The 26,974-nt window shown below is 41.8% G+C and overlaps 1 protein-coding gene across 1 annotated transcript; it reads left to right on the top strand.

Annotated features, from left to right (window-relative positions):
- The first annotated feature begins 8,439 nt into the window (after nt 1-8,439).
- Nucleotides 8,440-26,744, top strand: LOC144494067 (speedy protein A-like). Its single transcript, XM_078213644.1, has 6 exons — nt 8,440-8,674; nt 10,590-10,648; nt 11,475-11,560; nt 17,652-17,823; nt 23,144-23,429; nt 26,656-26,744. The coding sequence occupies exons 1-6, from the start codon at nt 8,440-8,442 to the stop codon at nt 26,742-26,744; spliced, it is 927 nt and encodes a 308-aa protein (XP_078069770.1).
- The last annotated feature ends 230 nt before the right edge of the window (nt 26,745-26,974 follow it).

Below are 26,974 nucleotides of genomic sequence, written 5' to 3' on the forward strand. Positions count from 1 at the left end.
ATCATATGACCCTGTCAATCAACCTAATCAAAAACCCCAGGGAAAATCCATTAGCCCTCTCCGAAGTAAACACTACATAGCTAAACTGAGTAATTATCCAGGTCTCCCAGCATCTGAGCCACAATTCCTCCAGACATACTGATTGTCTGTAGAAAAAAAAACTGGAACTGAAAGTTTGAATCATTCCCCTTAAATATAAAAAAACAATGGGGGCGATTTCCCAGCCCGCTGCACTGCTTTTAAAACATAGAAACTAGAAGCAGGAGTAGGCCGTTCGAGCCTGCCCCGCCATTCATCTTGATCATGGCGGATCATCAAATTCAATATCCTCATCCCCCTTCCCCCATATCCCTTGATCCCTTTAGCCCCAAGAGCTATATCTAATTTCTTCTTGAAATCACACAACATTTTGGCCCCAACTACATTCTGTGGAAGTGAATTCCACACATTCACCACCCTCTGGGTGAAGAAATTTCTCCTCACCTCAGTTCTAAAAGGTTTATCCCTTATCCTCAAGCTATGACCCCTAGTTCTGGACTCCCCCACCATTGGGAACACTCTTTCTGAATCTACCCTGTCTAACCCTGTTAGAATATTATAAGTTTCTGTGAGATCCCCTCTCACTCTCCTAAACTCCAGTGAATATAATCCTAACCGACCCAGTCTCTCATCATATGACAGACCTGCCATCCCAGGAATCAGCCTGGTAAGCCTTCGCTGTACTCCCTCTATAGTAAGGACATCCTTCCTCAGATAAGGACACCAAAACTGCACACAATACTCCAGGTGTGGCCACACCAACACCCTATACAATTGCAGCAAAATATCCCTATCCCTATAGTCAAATCCTCTCGCAGCGCAGCGGGCCAGGAGACTCGAGCAGAGGCCGTTTCATGGGCTTCCCTCTGGACGCCATGGCCTCCCCGAGTCTCCAGCAGCCGGATTTCCGGCGCCAAAAATCAGCACAGAGCTGCATAAATTATTTCAATATCTATTTAAATGTATTTTACATGTAATTAGCGGGCCTGGGACTGAAGTCTCAGAGCCCGCTAGAGTCTTGCCCCCCCCCCACCCCCCCCCAGAGGGTCGGGGGTCAGGGAGGTGCCCCCTGGGCATTGCCACCTTGGCAGTGCCAGTTTAGCCCCCTGGCACTGCCCAAGGGGCGAAGTGCCAATGGCCAGGAGGGAATCGAACCATATTTCCTTGTCATTCAATGGCATTACCATCATTGAATTTCCCACTTTCAATATCTTGGACCATTGACCAGAAACTCAACTGTACCAGCCATATAAATACTGTGGCTGCAAGAATAGGTCAGAATCTGGGAATTCTGCAGCAAGTAACTTTTTTTTATTAGTTCAGGTGATGTGCGTGTCACTGACTGGGCCAGCAATTATTTCCCACCCCTTGAACTGAGTGGCTTGCTAGGTTATTTCAGAGGACATTTAAGAGTCAATCACATTGCGGTGGATCTGGAGTCACATGTAACTCAGACTAGATAAAGATGATGGATTTCCTTCCCTGAAGGAAACTAGTGAACCAGATAGGCTTTTACAACAATCGACAGTGGTTTCATGGTCACCATTGGACTTTTATTTCACCACCTGCTGTGGTGGAATTTGAACCCTGGTTCCCAGAGCATTATCCTGGGTCTCTGGATTGCTACTCCAATGACACTACCGCCTCCCCACCTGACTCACCAAAACCTGTCAATCATCTCCAAGGCACAAGTCAGGAGTGTGATGGAATATTCTTCATCTGCCTGGATAAGTGCAGGTCAAACAGCTCAAGAAGCTCAACACCATCCAGGACAATGCAGCTTGTTTAATTGGCACCCCATCCACTCCTTTAAACATTAACTCCCTCCATCACCGGCACACTGTGGCAGTAGTATGTACTGCAGGAACTCACCAAAGCTCTTTCGACAACACCTTCCAAACCTGTGACCTCTATCACCTAAAAGGACAAGAGCAGCAGATGCATGGGGACACCTCCACCTGCAACTTCCCTTCCGAGCCACACAACATCCTGACTTGGAACTTTTTCACCGTTCTTTCACTGTTGCTAGGTTAAAGACGTGGAACTCCTTTCCTAACTGCATAGTGGGTATACCTACACCACATGTACTGCAACAGTTCAAAAAGGTCGCTCACCATCACCTTCTCAAGGGCAGTTAGGGATGGGCAATAAATGATGGTCTTGCTAGCCATTCCCACATCCTGTGAAAGAAGTCTTAAAAACTGCTGAAATCCTGTAGGACAATAAAACAGCCAAGAAGATGGTCAACAGTAAGGGGAAATCTGGGTCTAGATGATATCCAAGCATACACAGTGGACACAGAAGTAGCTTTGTACTGTTCTGTTCTGTCTGTGCATCCCAATAAAGGTGGCAATTAAAGTTCGCTGATACAGATTGTACTTCTGTTCTTTTTGTCCCTCTTTTTTTATAGGCCCTCAGATACTTTTTAGCATAATCCTCAGAGAAAAATCCAAGCCAATTTCTGTTAGTCTAACTTATCTTTCATTAAATGTACCCAAATCATGCACGGATAACTCTATCCTAGTACCATCACTGCTTAATTCCCCAACATCATAAGTGATAAGTAGCTTGACTGGACCAGCCTTATCAACACACTGGCTACAAGAGTTCCATGCTTAAAATCCAACCCCTCAAAACTCTCCATCACCTGGAAGACTCAATTCAGGAGTGTGGTGAAATAGTGATCTTTCTAGATAGGTACAATAACAACTGCACTCAGGAATCTCAATATCACTCGGGACAGAACACCAAACCAGCTCTGATGAAGGGTCATCCAGACTCGAAACATTGGGCGGGATTTACGGCCCCGCTCGAGTGAGACTGGAAATTCCTGCCCGAGGTCAACGGACATTTCCATTGTCCGTCTCTCGCCCGCTCAGATTCCATGGCGGGTGAAGCGGTAGAATTACGCCGCTTGGCTCTGTTTTCTTCCACAGGTGCTGTCAGACCTGCTGAGATTTTCCAGCATTTTCTATTTTTGTTTCGGATTCCAGCATCCGCAGTATTTTGCCTTTGCCTTTATTGTGTGTCTTCATTATTGATGCATTGTATCTTCGGTATGTGCATACTGCAGGATACACTGCAGCAATTCATCAAGGTTACTTGAATAGCATCTCTATCCCTTGTGACTTCTAATAGAGAGTTGGACAAGAGCAGCAGTGCCATTGGAACACCTCACCTTCCAAGATGTGCACTATCCTGATTTAAACTTATACTGCCATTCCTTCTTAATTTCTGTCAATATCCTAGAATTCCTTACCGAACAAGATTTTAGAAGAACCGTCAGGAAAAGATTTGTTGTGCTTAAAGAAGAAGGCCTATCTCTCTCTTGGGGTAAACATTGGAGGAAAATAAATATGGGCTTGACAGAGTCACCCACATAGAGTCATAGAGGTTTACAGCATGGAAACAGGCCCTTTGGCCCAACTTGTCCATGCCGCCCTTTTTTCTTTAAAACCCCTAAGCTAATCCCAATTGCCTGCATTTGACCCATATCCCTCTATACCCATCGTACCCATGTAACTATCTAAATGCTTTTTAAAAGATAAAATTGTACCCACCTCTACTACTACCTCTGGCAGCTTGTTCCAGACACTCCACCCTGTGTGTGAAAAAATTGCCCCTCTGGACACTTTTGTATCTCTCCCCTCTCACCTTAAACCTATGCCCTCTAGTTTTAGACTTCCCTACCTTTCGGAAAAGATATTGACTATCTACCTTGTCTATGCCCCTCATTATTTTATAGACCTCTATACGGTCACCCCTCAGTCTCCTACGCTCCAGAGAGAAAAGTCTATTCAGGCTCTCCTTATAGCTCAATCCATCAAGTCCCGGTAGCATCCTAGTAAATCTTTTCTGCACTCTTTCTAGTTTAATAATATCCTTTCTATAATAGGGTGACCAGAATTGCACACAGGATTCCAAGTGTGGCCTTACCAATGTCTTGTACAACTTCAACAAGACGTCCCAACTCCTGTATTCAATGTTCTGACCGATGAAACCAAGCATGCCGAAAGCCTTCTTCACCACTCTGTCCACCTGTGACTCCACTTTCAAGGAGCTATGAACATGTACCCTAAGGCCTCTTTGTTCTGTAACTCTCCCCAAAGCCGTACCATTAACTGAGTAAGTCCTGCCCTGGTTCAATCTACCAAAATGCATCACCTCGCATTTGTCTAAACTCCATCTGCCATTCGTCAGCCCACTGGCCCAATTGATCAAGATCCCGTTGCAGTTGGAGATAACTTTCTTCACTGCCCACTATGCCACCAATCTTGGTGTCATCTGCAAACTTACTAACCATGCCCCCTATATTCTCATCCAAATCAATAATATAAATGACAAATAACAGTGGGCCCAGCACTGATCCCTGAGGCACACCGCTGGTCACAGGCCTCCAGTTTGAAAAACAACCCTCTACAACCACCCTCTGGCTTCTGTCAAGAAGCCAATTTTGTATCCAATTAGATACCTCACCCTGGATCGCGTGAGATTTAACTTTATGCAACAACCTACCATGCGGTACCTTGTCAAAGGCCTTGCTAAAGTCCATGTAGACAACATCAACTGCACTGCCCTCATCTACCTTCTTGGTTACCCTTTCAAAAAACTCAATTACTGTGTGGAGTTTGCACATTCTCCTCGTGTCTGCGTGGGTTTCCTCCGGGTGCTCCGGTTTCCTCCCACAGTCCAAAGATGTGCGGGTTAGGTTGATTGGCCAGGTTAAAAGTTGCCCCTTAGAGTCCTGTGATGTGTAGGTTAGTGGGATTAGTGGGTAAATATGTGGGGGTAGGGCCTGGGTGGGATTGTGGTCGGTGCAGACTCGATGGGCTGAATGGCCTCCTTCTGCCCTGTAGGGTTTCTATGATTTCTTCTATGACAATTACATTTGTGAGACATGATTTTCCACTCATAAAGCCATGCTGACAGTCACTAATCAGTCCTTGCATCTCTAAATACCTGTAGATCCTGTCTCTCAAAATACCTTCCAACAATTTACCCACCACAGATATGAGGCTCACTGGCCTGTAGTTCCCAGGCTTTTCCCTGCAGCCCTTTTTAAACAAAGGCACAACATTTGCCACTCTCCAATCTTCAGGCACCTCACCCGTGACTATCGATGATTCAAATATCTCGGCTAGGGGACCCGCAATTTCCTCCCTACCCTCCCACAACGTCCTCGGATATACTTCATCAGGTCCCGGGGATTTATCTACCTTGATGCACTTTAAGACTTCCAGCACCTCCTTCTCTGTAATATGTACACTCCTCAAGACATCACTATTTATTTCCCCAAGTTCCCTCACATCCATGCTTTTCTCAACAGTAAATACTGATGAGAAATATTCATTTAGGATCTCACCCATCTCTTGTGGATCCACACATAGATGACCTTGTTGATCCTTAAGAGGCCCTACTCTCTCCCTTGTTACTCTTTTGCCCTTTATGTATTTGTAGAAGCTCTTTGGATTCTCCTTTGCCTTATCTGCCAAAACAATTTCGTGTCCCCTTTTTGCCCTCCTGATTTCTCTCTTAACTCTACTCCTACACCCCGTATACTCTTCAAGAGATTCACTTGATCCCAGCTGCCTATGCATGTCATGTGCCTCCTCCTCCTTCTTGACCAGGGCCTCAATATCCTGAGTCATCCAGGGTTCCCTACTTCTGCCAGCCTTGCCCTTCACTCTAAGAGGAATGTGTTTACCCTGAACCCTGGTTAACACTTTTGAAAGCATGCCACTTACCAGACGTCCCTTTGCCTTCCCACAGACTCCCCCAATTAACTTTTGAAAGTTCCTGCCTGATATCATCAAAATTGGCCTTGCCCCAATTTAGAATTTTAACTTTTGGGACAGACCTATCATTCTCCATAGCTATCTTAAAACTAATAGAATTATGGTCACTGGTCCCAAAGTGATCCCCCACTAACACTTCTGTCACCTGCCCTTCCTTATTTCCCAAGAGGAGGTCAAGTTTTGCCCCCTCTCTAGTCGGGCCATCCACATACTGAATGAGAAATTCCTCCTGAATACATTCAACAAATTTCTCTCCATCCAACCCTCTAATACTATGGCTGTCCCAGTCAATGTTGGGAAAATTAAAATCTCCGACTATTACCACCCTATTTTTCTTGGAGCTATCTGTAATCTCCTTACATATTTGCTCCTCAATTTCCCGCTGACTATTTGGGGGCCTATAGTCCAACCTATCAAAGTGATTTCCCCCTTCTTATTTCTCATTCTACCCATATAGACTCAGTGACTGACCCCTCGGATATATCCCCTCTCAGTACGGCCGTGATGCTTTCCCTAATCAAAAGTGCAACTCCCCCTCCTCTCTTACCTCCTGTTCTATCGTTCCTATAGCATCTGTACCCTAGAACATTGAGCTGCCAGTCCTGCCCCTCCCTTAGCCATGTTTCAGTAATTGCTACAATATCCCAGTCCCACGTACCCATCAATGCCCTGAGTTCATCTGCCTTGCCCATCAGGCATCTTAAAAGTAGACAAATAAACAGAGATTGCAAGCAGAAATTGATAAAGAATATGAGTGGTGCAAGTAAAGTAAAGTTTATTTATTAGTCACAAGTAAGGCTTACATTCACACTGCAATGAAGTTACTGTGAAAATCTCCTAGATGCCACACTCCGGCGCCTGTTCGGGTACACTGAGGGCGAATTTAGCATGGCCAATTCACCTAAACTGCACATCTTTGGACTGTGGGAGGAAACCGTAGCACCCGGAGGAAACCCACGCACTGGGAGAATGTGCAAACTCCACGCAAACAGTGACCCAAGCCAGGAATTGAACCCGGGTCCCTGATGTTGTGAGGCAGCAGTGCTAACCACTGTGCCACCGTGCCGCAAATAAGCATATAAATAATAGTTAAAGGAATGATAGGGTGATTAAGGACAAAAAAGGAAATCTTGTCTGAAGTACTGAATGAGTACTTTGCACCTGCCTTCACAAAAGAAAATAATGAAGTTACTGTTGTGGTCGAGGAGGAGCATTAAAAATATTGGATAGGATAGAAATAGAATAGAAAGGAGGTGCTGAATAGGCTTGAGATCACCCTTTGAGATACCTTGCTTCTCCAGTTCTGGCCCCTTCATTTGTCTGATTTTAATTGATCTACTATTAGGGGATGCGGCTTCTGCTGCTACGGAATTATCTTCCTCAATCCCTTCACCTTCCTACCTCCCTCTTCTCTTTTAAGACACTCCTTAAAATTTGCCTCTTTGACCAGACTTTTACAATCGGCACTAAAATCTCCTTTTCTGGCTCATTTTCAAATATTGTTTGATAATGGTCCCTGAAGTCCCTTGGGACATATTATTACATTAAATGTGCTACATAAAAGCAAGTTATTGTCATTGTCAATATTGTAAGTTTTCTTTTTGGTTCTTCCAAACCTATGCAACTTGGGCATATTCTCTCGTAGCATATTTAAATTATTTTAATGTGGTTAGCGCTGCTGCCTCACAGCTCCAGGGACCCAGGTTTGATTCCGGCCTGTCTGTGAAGTTTGCACATTCCCCCTGTGTTTCCTCCCACAGTCCAAAGACATGCAGATTATGTGATTGGCAACCCCGAACCCCCATACATATATCCTGCCCAACACGTGCCATGGAGAGGTCACTCCAGTGACCCATTGGCACGCGCTCATTGTCTCGCGAGACAGGGAGGCTGAGGAGAAGGATATTTAATTCATTTTAACAATATAAGATATTTGTATAAATATCTCCCCTTTTAAATTTTTATTCCCTTTGCTTCTTTCACCTCTCTTGCTGCTGCTCGGGCTCAAGAGTAGCCATCAGAATGGTGTAAATGACTGAGGCATGATTTTCTGCTCTGGCTTTGCCCTCTACTGTTGGCACACGCTTCACAATTCCTCACTGCTCAGCAAGTCAAACTTGTATCACATTCTATACATTAAGCAATAGCATACCTTCACTTTGCTCCACATGAACTACCTGTCTTGTGATGTTGTTATTGACACAGTCTTGGGAACATTAGGTTGGAATCACTTGTCAGATGGCTTTCCCTTGCCCAGAGATCTTAGTGCTCAACCTCAACTTATTGCTCTGTCCAGTGGTGCAGCTGAGATCTGGAATTCACCACATGGTGCATTGGTGGCGCAATGCATGAGAACATCAACATAGTTGGGGTTCACTTGCAGACACTTCCATCATTATTATCCACACTATTCATGTTTAGTGAACTAAGATGGGTTAATTCAAACACAGTGCCCCATGCCACTACATTTGCCAACCTTACTGAGAATATAACCTTGAAATATAAATTCTCAAGCCATTATTTGGGATCATAGAGACCAGCTAATTGATTCTTAAGAGACTGTAATCATCCCTGATACTCTAAATGTTCTAGTTTTTAGAAGATTATGAGGAACAACCAACTCTGCTGCCAGACTCCACCTTCAATTACTGTCCGGATGAAACCTGTAGGATCAAGATCAAACCAACAAAGGAAAAGGACAAAGTTAAAGCAGCTATGTGTACAAAAAGCTCAGAGAATATGTGGAAAGAGAACTAATGTCATCTCAAAACCTAAACATACGAGAGGACCATGTCTCATTATTCAGCGACAAGAAATGGCAGCTTTCTTCAAACTATTCGGTATGTACTATTGGATATGGTGAAAATGTTGTACTAAGGAGAGGAATGCATTAAAAAATATTTCCATGAGTTACTTTTGGGGGAGACAGTGATGTATTGGTAATGTCACAGGACTAGTAATGCTTTGGGGAGACAGGTTCACATCCCACCATTGCAGCTGGAAGAATTTAAATGTAGCTAATAAATCTGGAATTGAAAGTGGTCTCAGTAATGGAGATTGTGACAACTATCATCGATTGTTCTAATAATCCATTTGGTTCACTAATGATGCCCTATAGGGAAGAAAATCTGGTGTCCAGACAGCCATGAGGTTGACTTTTAACTGCCCTCAGAAATGGCATGAAAGAATAAAGAAAAAAAAAGAATTTGGAGCAGAATTTCTACTTTGACACATTTGGCAATCTGGGCACAAGTTGCACTCAAAATTGCACTAGTTTTCTGAATTAAATTTTGTGCTCCAGTTTCCACCCAAACTCATCTGCATATTGCAGAACCTAATGTCTATCATGAACAATCACAATTGGGCAGCATTTTTGAACGTAATTATAATTTTCTTGCATAAATAAACATCCATAATGTACTTGCATGTGGAAGCCTGGTGCAGTTTTATTAATAGGACTGAAAATGGATTCATCATAAAAATAATTTTTAATGTGCGTGTATAATGTATCACCTGTGAAAGAGCTTTGATGCGACCACACCTGGAGTACTGTGCATAGTTTTGGTCTCCCTTTTTAAGGACAAGTTATACATCCCTTAGAGGGTGTGCAACAAATGTTGATCCTGGATGAGAGGGTTGCCTTTTGCAGAGAGTTTCAGTAGAATGAGCCTATCATAGAGTCATAGAGGTTTACAGCATAGAAACAGGCCCTTCGTCCCAACTTGTCCATGCTGCCCTTTTTTTTAAAACCCCGAAGCTAATCCCAATTGCCCGCATTTGGCCCATATTCCTCTATACCCATCTTACCCATGTAACTGTCTAAACGCTTTTTAAAAGACAAAATTGTACCCACTTCTACTACCACCTCTGGCAGCTCGTTCCAGACACTCACCACCCTCTGTATAAAATTTCCCCTCTGGACTCTTTTGTATCTCCTCTCACCTTAAACCTATGCTCTCTAGTTTTAGACTCCCCTACCTTTGGGAAAAGATATTGACTATCTAGCTGATCTGTGCCCCTCATTATTTTATAAACCTCTATAAGATCACCTCTCAGTCTCCTACACTCCAGAGAAAAAAGTCCCAGTCTATCCAGCCTCTCCTTATAACTTAAACTGTCAAGTCCCGGTAGCACCCTAGTAAATCTTTTCTGCACTCTTTCTAGTTTAATAATATCCTTTTTATAATAGGGTGACCAGAACTGTACACAGTATTCCAAGTGTGGCCTTACCAATGTCTTGTGCAACTTCAACAAGACGTCCCAACTCCTGTGTTCAATGTTCTGACCAATGAAACCAAGCATGCTGAATGCCTCCTAGATTGCAGTGATTAGTTAGCAGCAGAGGCAAAGGCGCAGTTATGCTGGTTCACATGAGCAGACTGAAGTTTGTACAATTTATTTAACCATTACTTGAAAATGAAACATTCAATAAGATGCATTGCTTCACCTATTCAAGTAGAACTGCCTTTTCTACATGGATGGACTAAGAATTGAAATTATAGATCCGCTCAACAAATTTCCCAGCCAGCAAATGTTGTAATAACAAACAGTACATGTTATGTACCACACTGACTATTAACCTGTTGAGGCAGCTGGAAGGTATCAAGACCAACTGGTTTGACATGTTGATCCCCTAATCCTTTTAAATATGTATATATGCAACAGTTAGTAAATACTTTACTCGTTACTATACACCATGATATGAAAATTCAGTTGATGACATTAAGATATTATTTCGCTTTTGGTGCTTCACAGATGATGACTTAATACAAGACTTCCTGTGGATGGACTGTTGCTGTAAGGTCTCCGACAAGGTACATAATTTACAAATCCTGAGCAGTCCTACCTCAAATTTGAAATGAAAGTCATAAGATGTGATTGTGCTGCATCATTATTTCTGCATCAATTCATCGCAGTAAACAATGAATTTAAAGCTGATTTCAAAGTGTCCCTCACTCAAAAATTACTCAACACATGGAATTGTCTTCCAGGTAGAATACTGGAGGTGTAAACCCTGGAATCATTTAAGGAAACAATTATGTGTTGAAATGGGCAAACTGTAGGGTTTTTCTTGATAAATGAATTTAGATGGTCCAAATGGCCCTCTGATATGGAATTATGTTATGCACCAATGTTGCACCATAACTGGTTACCTGACTCCTGACTACACTGAAGATGACTGCTAGGATTTTGCAACAAGTACTGATTGCCCAAGCATCAGAGCTCCCTGGAATTTTGTAAAATGCGATTCTTAGATTTTCTTAAAAACACATGGGATGGGCAGGATTTTGCATCCCTTCCTGCCGGCGGGATCTTCTGGTCCTGCCAAAGGTGACTCCACGCAGTGGGTTCCTCGACGACAGGACAGGCAAGCCATGCAAAACGCCATAGACATAGATGGGACCATGGCATCCAGCTGGCACCACTGTCAAGCCACCTCTGCTGATGGAAAACATGCTACGGGCAGAAGGGGGGTGGGGCAGAAGTGAAGCACTGCATGCATCTATAGGTTGTTGCTATTGTCATTGCTCTCAATGCAACTAAATCTACCAGTGTGTCTGTAGTATAACTGCAGATGTATTTATTTCCAAATTCTGTTTAATTTTGTAGATTGTAATGTATTTATTTTCATTTTTGCAGTATCTTTTAGCGATGACCTTTGTTTATTTCAAGCGAGCTGGTTTTGAAATAAGTGAACAAACGAGAATTAATTTCTTCGTTGCTTTGTAAGTATAGCTGGGGGCTTTTGTGTTTTAATCCTGCACATAATGGGTCTCGTTTAGGTGAAAAGTAAAGATAAATGATTTGGTTTAGCATTTGATTATATGGCAAGATACCTGTGCACCATCTCACAAATAGAAATGAGATGAATGCCCAGATAATCTTTATTTTATAGTATTAGTGAGGGAGGGAAGTTAGCCTTCAGACTGGGACATCACTTTGTGCCTCATCACATCTTTAACATTAAATAGGTAGAATGGATTTAGATCTAAAATCTTGTCTGATGATCTTACAGAGAAAAGAGCAGCATTTATTTTTTGAAATCAGCAATGGTTACAAGTGAACAGCAGATTGTAACAAAAAATTAGTTTATTTCAGAGTTTCTTTGTAAAGCCCAGTGCTTGTATTTTCACAAGTGTGTGTTTATAAAGATGCTAAAGTTATGCTAAAATTTACATGTTGTAGTTAACGGCTATTTGACTGCCATGAAAGAGCTTACTTAGGTTTTTTTCATAGAACAGAAAGGTTTTTGTATCAATTAAAGTGAAATCTCCAGTGCATATACAATGTTCCTGCATACCCCCAGCTGCTAAGAATGGATTTTTTTTTAACACCACTCTTATGGAGTAAAGACCTTTGAATAAATATTTCAACTTCAAAGATTTTCATTGGTGTAATTTATTCAGCTGCCTTTTTAACCCCTTTAGTCCCAAAATTGAATATTTGAATGCTCTTGCCTCTGTGCTACTTAAATTTCATTTTTGACTCCTTGACACCGTAGATGTAATTCTAAAATTGACAACCTTGGAAAAATCTGAATTGAAATGAGTGCCTCCATTATAGCAGTAAGGCCACTTTCAAGTACTGATAAAATGGATTGCTGCTCCTGTGATATTGAGCGTGAAAAGATGTCAAGGAGGCAGAATTCTAAATTAGTTCTGTGATAAATTATTCAAGTAATTAGTTGTTAAGGCTGTACATGATCAGAGTTTTAAAATTATATTCTCTGGTAATAGGATTTTCAATACCACAGGCAAAAAATTATAGAGTATTGAATTCTGCTTCACATTGAACAATGTTAAGTTGTTCTCCAATTTTATAATGATGTTCACTAAATCAAAATATACACAGCATGACACACACTTAAAAGATAATATCTTTTCAGTAATTGTCTGCTGATTTGTCATTCTCTATTTCCTTTTACCTTTGTCTCTGCCTTGCTGTGTACTGACCCTTATTCATTCTGCAAGGAAAGTGATAGGCCTGAATTTTCGCAAAGCCAGAAGGGCTAGAGCAGAAATGGTGCTGGAGCCCGGAATCCAAAAATCCCCCCCCCCCCCCCCGAACCCGACACCCATTAATTCCACAGGGGGTGGGTGCAAGGACAGGACATATTTTGCATTTCTACAGTTCATGTAGTTCCATTGCTTCAGTCAGAAACAATTTTGATTATTGAAGTTTCAGCTATTAAGTTATCAGGGGAGATGGTGGTGTAGTGGTAATGTCACCGGGCTAGCAATCCAGAGGCCCAGGCTAATGCTGTACGGACATGGGTTCAAATCCCACGACAGCAGCTGGCCAAATTTAAATTTATTCCATAAATCCAGAATTAAAAACTATTGGCAATCATTTAGGTTTTGAAATACAGTCATTCCTCTATCTCCTCCCTGGCTTGCCATAGTCATGTGACCTCTGCTATGAGTGAATGTCTGGGGGTGGCCATGATACATTATTCTGGGAAGACTTTGAGCTGGTAACATGGTGTCTTGAATTTTTAAAAACTGGAGGAATTAGAAAGGAACACAGAAATATTCAGAGTTGGTAAAAGCAGCTGAGAAAAGCCACTGAAGTACTATGAAGTCAATGTTGAAGTCACCCTGCCAACAAGATAGCTCTCAGAGCGACCCTAATGCAACAAGGACAATGTAATGACCACCGCAGATATTAGTGCTAAGTAAGCCAGATCTGAAAAAGAGGAAGAAGAGCTACTGATCCAAAAGCATAGAACCTCAGTAACATCTTTACAGTTCTAAAAATCAAAAGATTTATTAAAAACAACAAAAACCTTAATCACATAAGATTAAAGTTACACTGTTTACAGAACAACCTCCCAAAAAAATCTATTTGGTTAAAAATACACAAGTAAATTAGCTTCTTGGCAACAACTCCCTTATAAATTTTAAATCATATTTATTTTAATTTATTCTTTTACGGGACATGGGCATCGCCAGCTGGGCCAACATTTATTGCCCATCACTAATTGCCCCTGAGGGGCAGTGAACATTGACATCACTGTGGATCTGGAGACCAGGTAAAGATGGCAGAATTCCTTTCCTAAAGAACCAGATGGGTTATTACAATGATCGACAATTATTAGACTTTTAATTCCAGATTTTTACTGAGTTCGAAGTTCACCATCTACTGTGGTGGGATTCAAACCCAGGTCCCCAGAGGATTACCCTGGGTCTCTGGATTACTAGTCCAGTGGCAATACCACTACGCCACTGCCTCCCCTTGTAATATTACCCAAGGCAAAGAACTGTTGTCAGTTTAATTGACTGAGATGTGGAAATCGTAAAAGAAGGCTCAGAAACAAACTGCTTTCTGAAAACAAAGACTTTTCTAGCTTGAAACTGGGTCACTTCTTAAAATTCAAAACTTTCACAACTTCTCAGTACACAGATCTGGCATCCGGGACCTTTCCCACACAGCCACCACAACTCAGTTCAATTTTTTTTTTCCCTTTCATCTCAAATTCCATTGTCCTCAAACATCTCTTTGAGCTCAACTTCTCCAACTATAAAGATCTTTCATCTTTTCCTATTTGTCTCAAATTTCAGTCAATACAATTTCATATACCTTCCCCTCTTTGCCTATGACACCTTTGTGAATTGTAAAGGTTCCTTATCACTTCTAAACTCCCTTCAAAATTCAACAGCTGAAAAACCAAGACCCCACTTACCTTTTAATGCAAATTTTAGATCCAACATATTTACTCGTAACTCAAACACAAATGCATTAACTTATCATCTTTAACCTTTTATCTCAGTTCTCACAGAACTACCTCTTTAATTAATCCTGGATACACACACATACATACATCTTTCTTTGCTAATACAGAATACTAGCATTATCCCAAAAATATATTTTTTCAAATCTATCATCACAACGACCAGTCACATTTGCATCCAGGACGTTAATGTATACAGAATGACACTACACTCAGGTTGAGAAAAAGTGTTTGGCTATTGTTTCTGCTAGTAAACACTTTCATCAATAACTGCTCGGGAGAGACAAAGTAACAGTAACAAGCCACTTCAAAGCATATTTCTCAAACCGCTACTAACTGCTCCAATCAGGGAAAACTCTCTGCTGGTTGGAGGCATTCCTAGCATAAAGGAAGATGGTTATGCTTGTTGGAGGTCAATCATCTCACCATACCTTTCTATTCCTTTCTCCCTCAAGTAGTTATCTAGAGCCCCTTAAAATGCACCTATAATACTCAATTACTCCATTTGGTAGCCAGTTCCACATTCTAACTATTCTGGGTGAAGAAGTTTAATGAAATAATTTTCCTGGGTCCCTCATGCTAAGCACTATTGCTGAGCATGTGGGAACCTAGACCCACAGCTCTGTAGGTGATGCTCTGGAGCTGGTAAGTAACACATCCCTTTGGTAATGCACCATTTGATAGGTCATAATTCCAAAATCAGCTGAGGTTAAAAGAAGAGCACCAAACTAAAGTCTGGGAAAGAGAAAATATTGGAGGTACCCAACTGAAGGAATGAGAGGGGTTAATGTTTGGTTGGAGGATTTGATCAGAATTGTTGCGGTCCTTGAATTGGCACTTTTCTGTCAGTTAATGATGATTTGGCCACAGAGATGTTTGTTGCACTATCTTAATCTGTGCTCTAGTGATGGAGAAAATGTACGATAAGAGGCAAAAATGAAAAAAGAGCCCCTTTCCAACACTGATCAAACAAATAGCAAAGTGAAAGTCAGGAGAACAGATACGCTTAAGATTTTCAGAAAGAGGCAGCTGATGATGTTGGTGGGCTTTCTTAACTATAATGTCGGCATGGGGGGGACTAGGACAGGTTTTTGGTGATCTGGGCACCAAAAAACTCGACCCTTTCTTCTTCGTCCCCGTTGATGTAGACAGGGGCATGTTCTCCTTTACGCTTCCTGAAGTTGATGACAATCTCCTTCGTTTTGTTGACATTGAGGGAGAGATTATTGTCGCTGCACCAGTTCATCAAATTCTCTGTCTCATTTCTGTATTCTGTCTCGTCATTTTTTGAGATCCGACCCCACTACGGTGGTGTTGTCAGGAAACTTGAAAATCGAATTGGAGGGGAATTTGGCCACCCAGTCATAGGTGTATAGTAGGGGGCTGAGAACACAGCCCCACACCAGTGTTGAGGATGATCGTGGAGGAGGTGTTGTTGCCTATCCTTACTGATTATGGTCTGTGGGTTAGGAAGTTCAGGATCCAGTCGCAGAGGGAGGAGCTGAAGCCCAGGCCACGGAGTTTGGAGATGAGTTTCGTAGGAATAATGGTGTTGACGGCTGAGCTGTCGTCAATAAATAGGACTCTCTCCTTTCAACACCTCAACTTTCTCAGAAGACGAAGGAAATTTGGCATGTCGGCTACGACTCTCACCAACTTTTACAGATGCACCATTGAGAGTATTCTTTCCAGTTGTATCACAGCTTGGTATGACTCCTGCTCTGCCCAAGACTGTAAGAAACTACAAATGGTTGTGAATGTAGCCCAATCCATTATGCAAACCAGCCTCTCATCCATTGACACTGTCTACACTTCCCGCTGCCTCGGCAAGGCAGCCAGCATAATTAAGGACCCCACGCACCCCGGACATTCTCTCTTCCACCTTCTTCTGTCGGGAAAACGATACAAAAGTCGTACCAACCGACACAAGAACAGCTTCTTCCCTGCTGCCATCAGACGTTTGAACAGACCTACCTTGCATTAAGTTGATCTTTCTCTGCACCCTAGATATGACTGTAACACTACATTCTTCAATCTCTCGTTTCCTTCTCTATGAACGGTATGCTTTGTCTGTATAGCACGCAAGGAACAATACTTTTCACTGTATGCTAATACATGGGACAATAATAAATGAAATCAAAATGTTAAAATGCAGGAGGGTTGTGAAAAGTGTTAAGTACAATGGCATTGGAAAGATAAAGGCTGAGATTTGGTTCCCGCAATGGGAATCCTGTCCCCAACTGGTGCAGAACTAGTGGGAACTGTGTGTCTCTTCCATGGGAGAGGCCCAACGCAATTAAGTGTTTAGCTGGCCAACATCAGGCACTCCACTGGATTTAGGACCCTGGAGACGGAAATGTGGCAAGTTTCTCATTAATGAACCTATTTGACATCCTGCTGCTGGGATTGGTATTTGGACCCTTCCCATCTCCAATTTGAGGATAGTTTTCCAGATGCCAGGAACCTGGTGCAGATACTCCCACCAAATTCTCTCTTCCCCACCCCTTCCCACCACCATCACGTCTGCTCTGTGGATTGAAATAAATTTTGTCCAAAGGGTCAGCTAAATAGCTCCAAAGTGAAGAGGAAAGTAGAACAGGTATAGAAGAATTCAGCAGCAAATTCAACACTAATTTATAGGTTTCACCTTGTGTCTATAATAATGCAAGGAAGGCGACAGAATAAAAAGTGAAATTATCGTTTTTTTTAAAAAATCAAATTTCAATAGAATATTTTTGCTGTGTTACAAACTCAGAATTTATCATCCGGTGTCTCGGCTGAGAACACTGATGGGTTTTTCTAACCAAATTCTAACCTTAATCAAGGAAAATTATGAAGTGTATCTGATAGTTGGGATCATTTGCTTTATATTTTATGTGTAATGACTCTGCTTGTCATCATAAATTTAATGTTGTGTGTGATTAGTTTTAGCTGCAGAGTAATCAGCGCATTCTGTCTTGTTCTGTGATTCCTGTGATGAAGAAAATGACATCAGGTGAAAACTTAACTGGAAGAAAGGGGAAGAAGCAATGCAATGTGCATATAGTGAAACGCATATTTGAAAATGTTTCTGCCCTTGTTTTTAGGTACTTAGCCAATACCATGGAAGAGGATGAAGAGGAATACAAATATGAAATTTTTCCATGGGCTCTTGGAAAGAAATGGAAGAAATTATTTCCAGATTTCTTAAAACAAAGAGATCAACTTTGGGCAAAAATCAGTTATAGGGCAGCTGTGAGCAAACGTTGTTGTGAGGAGGTAAGAATGACCACATTGCCTCAGTGTAGGCATCGGCCCATTGCGTAGCCACGCACAGTATCTAATCTGAGTTGGTATGTTCTTTCTGCTTACTCAGAAAATGCCCTACATTTCAGTTAAAAATCTAAGAAGAGTAAGACATTCAGTATGTTAAGCTTGTTTGATCTGCATGTCGACTCTATTTATTCACCCTGCTTCAGTATTCCTTATTACCCTTCCTTGATAAAAATCTTACCTTGTCATTTTGAATTTTTCAATTGATCTTGCCCTAATTACTTTTTGTGGGAGAGAACTCTAGATTTCCTCAAGAGTTCCTGACATCACCTCTAAAGATCTGAATAACCCAGTTAGATCATCTTACACTCCTCTCTCCCCAAGGGAATGTAAACCTAATCTATTCAGCTTGTCCTCATAATGTAACTATTTTATTCTCTGCATCTGTGCATATTCCTTCTGGGGCCAGTATACACTTGCTGAATTGTGGTGCTCGGAACAAATACCAGATGTGGTCTAACTAGAGTTTTACACAGGGTAGTGACCTGCTTAAAGACCTCAGGTTGTGCTAGAATGCCAAGATTATCAAGAGATACATCCTGGTGTCAATCTCTGTTCAGTACCTTACTCTTCCACAGAGGTATGGCTGAGGATTGAAATTTGGTATCAAGAGCTATGGACTCAAGCTTGTGTTCCTGACGCTACGTGGAAGAGCATATTGAACATCCCAACATGCACTGTCATAGCAAAAGCAATTAAAATAAATAATACCACAGAATCTGGTATGTTGCCCCACTTTATTTAACTGAGGAAGGGGAAACACTTTGTCGAGTACCTTTTCAGAAAGAAGAACTTTGTTTCTCTAACAAAATGAGAAAATCAGGATGTTTTTCTGACGGAAGTTACTGAAGTCAGGTGTTCGATTAAGTAGAAAGCTAGGCACACTTTCCTGGGACTAGGGACAAGGTTAGCTTCATGTTCAAGTAATGAGAGTACCACTTCTAATATCTTTGTTAGTTCGATGTTTGTGAATTCAGATGGGTGTTCTGAAAAGTATAATAGATCACTTGCTGTAGATATAAACTTACATATTCACATTTAAGTAATATCTCCAAATACAGTAGCTTGCATTTCTATATGACCTTCTCTGACCCAGATAATAAAAGGTTAACAAGAGAAAAAAATGAAGACTGACTTCACATGGATAGTCAAGGTCAGTAAATGCGTCTTCAGATCCTTACAAATTACCCACCTGTCTCACACACTGCTCTATTCACCACTTCTCCACTCACATGCCAACGATCTGTCATCAACCACAACTCATACCTCTCATTCATAGCTTTGTGTCATGCTCTCGCTTTGTTTTACTACAAGCCAAATATCACATCTCAGCTTACACAAATCAGCAGTTATTCAACCATGATCAGCACTTCACCCAGCAGGCCACACTCTGATACACTTTCTTCTCTCTTGCAGGACACTGATAAATAAAGGCAGTCAGCAGCACCTGACTAGTAGGGGACAGATACATGTTCCCACACCATGGAGAAGGCTGTGCTTGCCATTGTTGGAGCAGCCATGATTGAGGTTATGGCCAGTCGTGATTAAACCATGGAAGGTGGTGGTATGCTCAAACCTCCTTCTCACACCACACTCCCACATATCCAACAATCTATTCATATTTACAAGCTGCAAATGATCTTAAGCATGTACACTTTTTGCTTTCCTCCATTTCCCTCAGCACTACCCTACACTTTTGTGTTTCTCCTTTCAGCTACCCAAGGATTGCATCCTGTGGAGTCACAAGAACGTAAGAAATAGAAGCCAGAGTAGGCCAGCAGGCCCTTTAAGCCTGCCCCGCCATTCAATATGAACATGGCTGATGTATGCTGGCCTCAACTCCTTTTCTGTGCTATTTCCCCATTGCCCATTATTCCTCGATCTATCAAATGTTTATCCACCTCCACTTTAAATACTTCCAATGATCCAGCCTCTTCCACCCTTTGGGGCAGAGAATTCCAGAGATTCGCCATCCTCTGCGAGAAGAAATTTCTACGCATCTCCGATTCCGGCCCTTTATCTTGTAGCTATGTCCCCTTGTTTGAGACTCTCCCACTAGTGAACCCATCTCACCATCTACCTTGTAAGGCCCCCTCGGGATCTTGTATGTTATTAGCCCATTAAACATCTTGTGACACTGCTGACATTGACCTTTATCTACTCCCATTACCTTTGCAATGTCTGCCATGATGGCCTCCTGATTACCTCTCCACCTCTTGAATCAGGCCCCACTATTTGTGGAGGACAACCTAGGAGCACACTATCTGCCATGTGACTCCATTATTAACTGTTATTTTTTGCTTGGACACATTTTCCAGCTATTTCCAGCACCTGCAACCTCACCTATAAATACTGCAGGCTTTGTGGCACTTGCCTCCCACGGACCAAGGCCCCTGCTGAGGCTTGCAGCCACTCAGTAACACATTGAACACTAATTATGCTCTAATTACACTAATGAGCATGAAACACAAGGTCTGTGCTGCTTGCATTGGAAGGATTGGGAAGGTTAATGACCCATCACGATCCCCGTGTCCATTTGCAAGAACTATCCAATTTTATGTCCTCGTTCTTTTCCTTTTTATCTTCAAAAGGTTTATTCACAATGCTTCCCTTTGACTGTGCCTTCTCTGCACCACACCCTAACCTGCTTTTTCATTTTCACCCTTGTTTGTCATCCACTTTTGTTTTCTGTCCTTCAGATAATGGTTGTTGATCCATTTATCTGGGTCAGAGAAATGGTATGGGAATACAAACTGCCGTATTTACTTAAATGGCAGTAAACTATTAATGAGAAATACCTTTAGTGGATCTCACACTTCTCGACCATCAGCTCAGCTGCTGACACTGCATATACTGTAGAGGATATCTTAGAGGTGAAATCAGCATCTGTGATAGCGGACATGAGTGGACTGCAGCCAACACACAGAGAAAGGGTAGCACAGGTGCCAGCTTTCTGCAGAGCAATTTGTACTGGAGTTCTGCTGCAAAGGAATCAGGTGAGGACTTTGATGGGGTGGTGTTCAGAAACAAAACTGATGAGTATACACATGAAATACTTGGTGCATTGGCAGGCCTACCAGAAAGGCTGTAATCACTGTCAAGGAGCATGGAGGAATCCAACAAAAACTTTGCTCTGGGATTTGTGCAGAGCTTGGAGACCCTTCTTTCCTGGGTGGAAACGGTGGCCAACTCCAATACACTTGTGAATTCAACCACAATCTGATAGCAGATGTTTCAGCTTCCATTACAGTACAAGAAGAAGCTACCCAATGTCTGGGTGCTGCAGTGGAAGCTGACATCATGCAAACTCTGCCTGTTACCATGGAAGCTCAGACTGCTTGCATGTCCTCTGATATCTGTCCTCGAACAGCTTGCTAGGGAAGAGCCATCCTAAGGGAATTGGAAGTGACTCGTTGGAGATCAATCTGCTGTGCTCTGTCAGCATCTGTCCTCCCACCATATCCACTCTACCAGAATCCTTGCTGCTGCGTTACAGCCGTCCAACCTAAATTGCTCCCACGATGCCAAGATGGCGCAGTCTGAAGCTTGACTTTCTGGGCCAGAACAGTTCACAGCACCCGGAGTTGTCAGCTGTTGTCTCCTCCACTGAAAGTCAGTAGTCTTCCACCATCCACACTGCAACTGTTTGGATAGCAGAGTGTAGGAGCACGAAGACAAACAAAGCCACATGTAAGACAGACACTAAGAGAACACACAAGGATAATTAGTTGACTTTTGTATGAAAAACTAGATAGTTTGATATTGTTGGATTGAAATCTTTGGTGTTGATTTTTATTTTGGCATTATAGCCAAGAGCACGTGCATGGTCAGTAACAGAGCTAAGGTGTGGGACTGTTGGTGAAGAGGGAATTTTCATTGTGTTCACTGATGGCAGTCAGCTGAGCTAATCATGGGCAATCCAGCCAGAAAGGAATTGTTTTTGGCTGCCTCTTCCCTTTCTCTTCCTCAGCTGCTCAGTGTACATCTTAAAATGTTGCAGCAAAAAGTAGCAAGTCTGACAATTGGGAATATTTTAGAAACAAGCAGAGGGCCATCAAAAGGATGGCAGGACAAATTGAGAGAGCAAATAATAAAGCATTCAATATTATATTTACTGATTTATCCAAAATAGGGTAACCTCTATATTATCCCATTTTGGGTAAATCACTAAAGCTAATAAATTAACAAATCAAGGGACAAAATAAAAAGGCAACCCCTTAAAGGGATAATGCATCAAACAAAAACAAATTCCAAAGAAATTTTAAAACATTCAAACAAAAGGTGTTTAAAGAGGCCAATAAAGCACCTCAGATCCTGCGATGCCCACCAGGAAAGCAAGGAGGTTATGCTGAACTTGTATCAGACACTTGTAGACCTCAGCTGGAGTATTGCATGCAGTTCTAGGTGCTACATTTGAGGAAGGATGTGATGGCATTGGAGAGAGTTCAGAAGAAGTTTACGAGAATGGTGCCAGGGATGAGAAACTTCAATTATGAAGATAAATTGGAGAGGTTGGAACACTTTTCCTTGGAGGAAAGACTGAGAGGAATTGTGGTATCAGTATTTAAAATAATGAGACACTTGGACAGAGTAGACAGGGGAAACTGTTCTCACTCATGAAAGGATCAGAAACGAGAGGGCACAGATTGGCAAAAGACGAAAAATGATGTGAGCAAAAACCTTTTTCACACAGCAAGTGGTTAAGATCTACAATGCACTGCCTGGAGGAAAACTAAACTGAGGAATTGAAGAAGGAATTAGATGATTATTTGAAAGGAAACAAGGATCTGGAGTAAAGTGTGCAATTTTGGTTTCTTACCTCAAAAGGATCTAAATGGCCTAAACAACTTTTTATTTCTTTTGTTGTATTTCAGCTGTGTTGCTAATGAGGTGCAGTTGATGCCTTCTTTAATTGAAGGACCTATTGATCCAATTACAATAAGGCAATATACATTTTGATGATAAAGAGAGGTGTACAAGAAGTTCTTAAAATGACAGTGTCCCTTGATGATTTTGGGATTATGGTGTTTATAAATAATGATTTCATATGGAGAATGAGGAAGAGTTCAGCAAAAATGAGTAATCTGCTTTTACCAACAGTCTTCACTCCTTCACCTCACTCGGTACTTCAATTAGGAACAAATCTATTATGTTATTGCACCAAAAAAAGGGGGAGGAAATTTTAGATCTGTATGTTGTAGCTCACTGATTTCTGAACTACAATCGTTTCTGTAAAGCTGCATGTAAAACAATTTTCTTTTGATAGGTTATGGCAATTGCTCCATCTCATTATATCTGGCAACGGGGAAGGCCACTGCATCACAGTGGTGCCATCAGAAGGTACACACGAAATGAAGTCAAAATACCTCGGGGTCCTTGTGACACACCAGTTCATTGTTCACTGTGTGGCCAGAAAGAAGGCTTCCTCAGCATGCATCTGTCGTCTTCCTCATCTTGTGAAAGTCTGATAATAACTAAGAATGACTTGTATCGGGATGATCCAGAACAGAATTCAGATGACATGGAACATAATACTTACTATTCCACAGCAGGTAAGAATCATATATCCTGGGAATTTTTTCATGTACTCATCAAAATGAGGGATAGAATCATAGAACTTTCGACATAAGAGAGCAGGAGCCTGTAACACTTCCGTCAGTGCTAGCTGTACATCAACAACAACTTGCATTTATATGGTTCATTTAATATAGTAAAATATCCTAATGCACTTTACAGGAGTGTTTTCGAACTAACTCAACATCGAGTCACAACAGGAGATATTGGGAGAGGTTGCTCATAGTGGTAGGTTTTGAAGAGCACTTTAAAGGAGAGGCAAAGAGGGTTGGGGAGGGAATTCCACTGCTTCGAATCTTGGCAATAGGTGTCAGTGGTGGAGCAATTAAAATCCAGATCTGCAGAACGGTCAAATTTGACTTGAAATGTTAACTCTGTTTCTCTCTCCACTGATGTTGCCAGACCTGCTGAGTATTTCCAGTGCTTTCTGTTTTAAAATTGAGGATGTTCAAGAGGTCAGAATTGAAGGAGCGGAGATATCCAGGGAGGGTTATAAAGCTGGAAGAAATTACAAAATGAGTGATGCTATGAAGGAATTTCAAAGAAAAGATGAGAATTTTAAGATAGAGATGTTGCTGAACTGGAAGCTAATGTAGCTCAGGAATTATGCGTGAACAGGACTTGGTGCAGGTTAGGATACAGCAGAGTTTTGGATGAGCTCAATTTTACTGGAACAGTTGAATCAAGAGGCAACAAAGGCATGCTTGAGAATTTTATCTGCAGATGAACTGAGCTAAAAATTGTATCATGTCAAAAGGATTTCTTCAACTGAATGCTGGAAGCATGGCTTTCATCTTGTTAGCTCTTCACAAAGTGCATAAGAAAGCCTGACAGGGCAGCACAGTTATCAATAAATGTATAGATCTGAGTAAACCACCAACAAAAACACCGATATGCAAGAAACAATTATCCATGCTTCACCGAGCTATGAACTATGAGCTATGTAATTAGGGTAGTCCAAACACCTACAGAACTTGCTAACCATCAGCATGCTTTTGTCTATATTATGAAATTGTCTCATTTGGAAGTTGGCTTCTCAAAGGGGAGATTAAATTTCAAACCGGATACATGACTTCATTCCTTTGTGCATACTATTAAAAGGTACAGGTCTAACAGACACGGATGCAGATCTGTAGCTAAAATTCCAGATGCATGTGTAAAGCAGAGTGCAAGTCAGTAGGGCTGGGCAGATACTCTCTTCTGAGATGCATTTGCTCATCTTTTTTGGAAAGCTCCGTTTAGAAAGCTGATTAAAGTGGCTCATAGCTGCTGTATTATTTGGATTGACTTCAGTACTTGCTGTAAGTGATTCTAATTGAATAAACTTCTTTGGTAGTTTAGATTAAACAAGTAGAAACAAACAGCAGTATTGGAAATGTCTTCAAAATCTGATAAAGACAGTAGCAAAGAGCTAGAATTGTCTTGATTGTCCAGGAAGGAAATGAACAAATTGTTTTCATAGAAAGTACTTTTTGCAGGGAAACTGCACAAGCACAAGGAGAAAAGAAAGCATTGGTACAAGTTTGAGACTAAAGAAAAAGAGCATCAGCTACAGAGTGTAAATTGACACATTTGGTTTGCAGTGCAGGATTGGTTGCATGTTGGAGACAGTACATATACCTCTGACCTAAGTTTAGATAGAATGTCCTGAGCACGTACGGTTTCTTGTCATTAAGAAGTTTTATTAGGGAGGAACTAGCACAATGTTTTCAGGTCTTCTGCGCATGAGCCGGCCAGAGAATGGCCGCACATGCACAGTTGGTGTCTTTCACCATCTTTAGGTTAGGAACTCAGATCTCCTGCGCATGCGCCGAAAGGAAGTGGTCACGCATGTGCTGTTCATCCATTCTTATGTCATTATGCCAGGAATCGGTCCTGCACACATGAGCAGAATGAGAAGAAAAGTGAAATGGTGCAAAACTACAGATCAAGTGACCTGAACCAGAGCACCATTGAAAAGAATGTGTCCCAGGGAGCAGGGCATGGGGGAGTTGGGGAGAAACAGGAGACGGTCCCAAACCAAAGAGTGGGACAGGAAGAGGTCCCAGAAGAAAGTCCCAGGCAAAAGCAAGGATCAGAGACAGATCCAATTGAGTTAACATAAACAACAGGAGCAGAGAAAAAAGGCTTCAAGTTAAAGAGTGAGCTGCAGGGAGCAGGCCTGAAGCAAAGTGGGCTCAGGAGAAGCCCAGGAGATCTGAAAGGGCAACAACTCTGCTGTGGACCGTAAAGACAAAATAACCTTTTAGAGTAGTAGTGTTCAGCTTGGCATGGCCCAAAGAGCTGAAAATATTCTTCAAAGGTGAAACATGAGTGTACTAGGAAATCCAGGGAAAAGGAGATCGAAACCTGGAGGTGGATTTTTAGCAATGCCGTCTAAGTGGGAGTACCAAGTTGGCACTCTGTGTCATCCCATTGGGGAGGTTTCCCTTATGCAGTTGAGAGGTTGTGCCTACATTGGGGGTGGGGAATATGGGGAGTCTCAATGCTTGGATGATGTAGGGTACCTGATCTTTCAGTGGTCAGGGGTTTGGGAGCAAGGGGGTGCTTCTATTCGTGTTCCCCATGATTGCTGGAGGCCCGATGTTCGTGGGGGAGGTGCCTTTAACTCAGCGTTGAGGTTGTTTGCCATTGAGTTTAGCCCCTACGCTTGCTGGGTGTGCGATCATCACCAGCACTGTGAATTACACCGAGTGCTGTCTGATCAGGCTAGAAATGGTAGATGTGAAACCAGCAAGTTCCACACAACTTTTATTTCCTGCTCCAGCATTCTGCTATTTTGGGAAAAATTCCACCCTTTAATGCGATACTGAGGGATTTGAGGAAGGACTTTTTCTTTTACACAACAAAAGACATCCCGGAACTCACTAGCCAGGAGGATGTTTGAAGCAGAGATCATCAATGATATCAAAAGGAAATTGGATAGGCACTTGAGGGAAATAAACTTGCAGGTTTACAGGGATAGAGGGAATAGGACCGAGTGGATTACTCTACAGAGAATCAGCACAAACTCAACGAGCTAAATGGCCTTGTTCTATGCAAATATAACTCGATAATACTATTTTGGTGATGATCTCTGCTGAGTCCAGCTATCCTGTTCATAACAATTCTTAAGTTTGTTTGATGTCGCGCTTCACTCTTTTATATGACCACTGACCAGATACATTTTCAAATTTTCCCCTCTATCATTCGATTTTCTTTTAGACGATCAATCTGAACAAACCGGAGAAAGAAAATACAACCTTGCTGTAAAGGACAGATCCATGGACTGGTTTACTGGAAATGAGGAGTGAGGACACCTTGCAAAAATAACTGGATTCATGTCACCAGAAATGCATCGCCAACAAGAGAGAACAACATCCTACATTTGATAAAATAATAATCAAGTCCCTTCTCCTGGAAGTGTGATGGAAATGTCAAATAGAGGATAACTGACAATTCTCTGTTAATTAAAAGGGGCTCAGGTGACAACATTATCCATGAAAGTGAAGGTCAGTCACTTTATATTTGTTGTCCAAATCCA

The sequence above is a fragment of the Mustelus asterias genome, chromosome 5 (genome assembly GCF_964213995.1).
Source record: "Mustelus asterias chromosome 5, sMusAst1.hap1.1, whole genome shotgun sequence".
Taxonomy (NCBI): domain Eukaryota; kingdom Metazoa; phylum Chordata; class Chondrichthyes; order Carcharhiniformes; family Triakidae; genus Mustelus; species Mustelus asterias.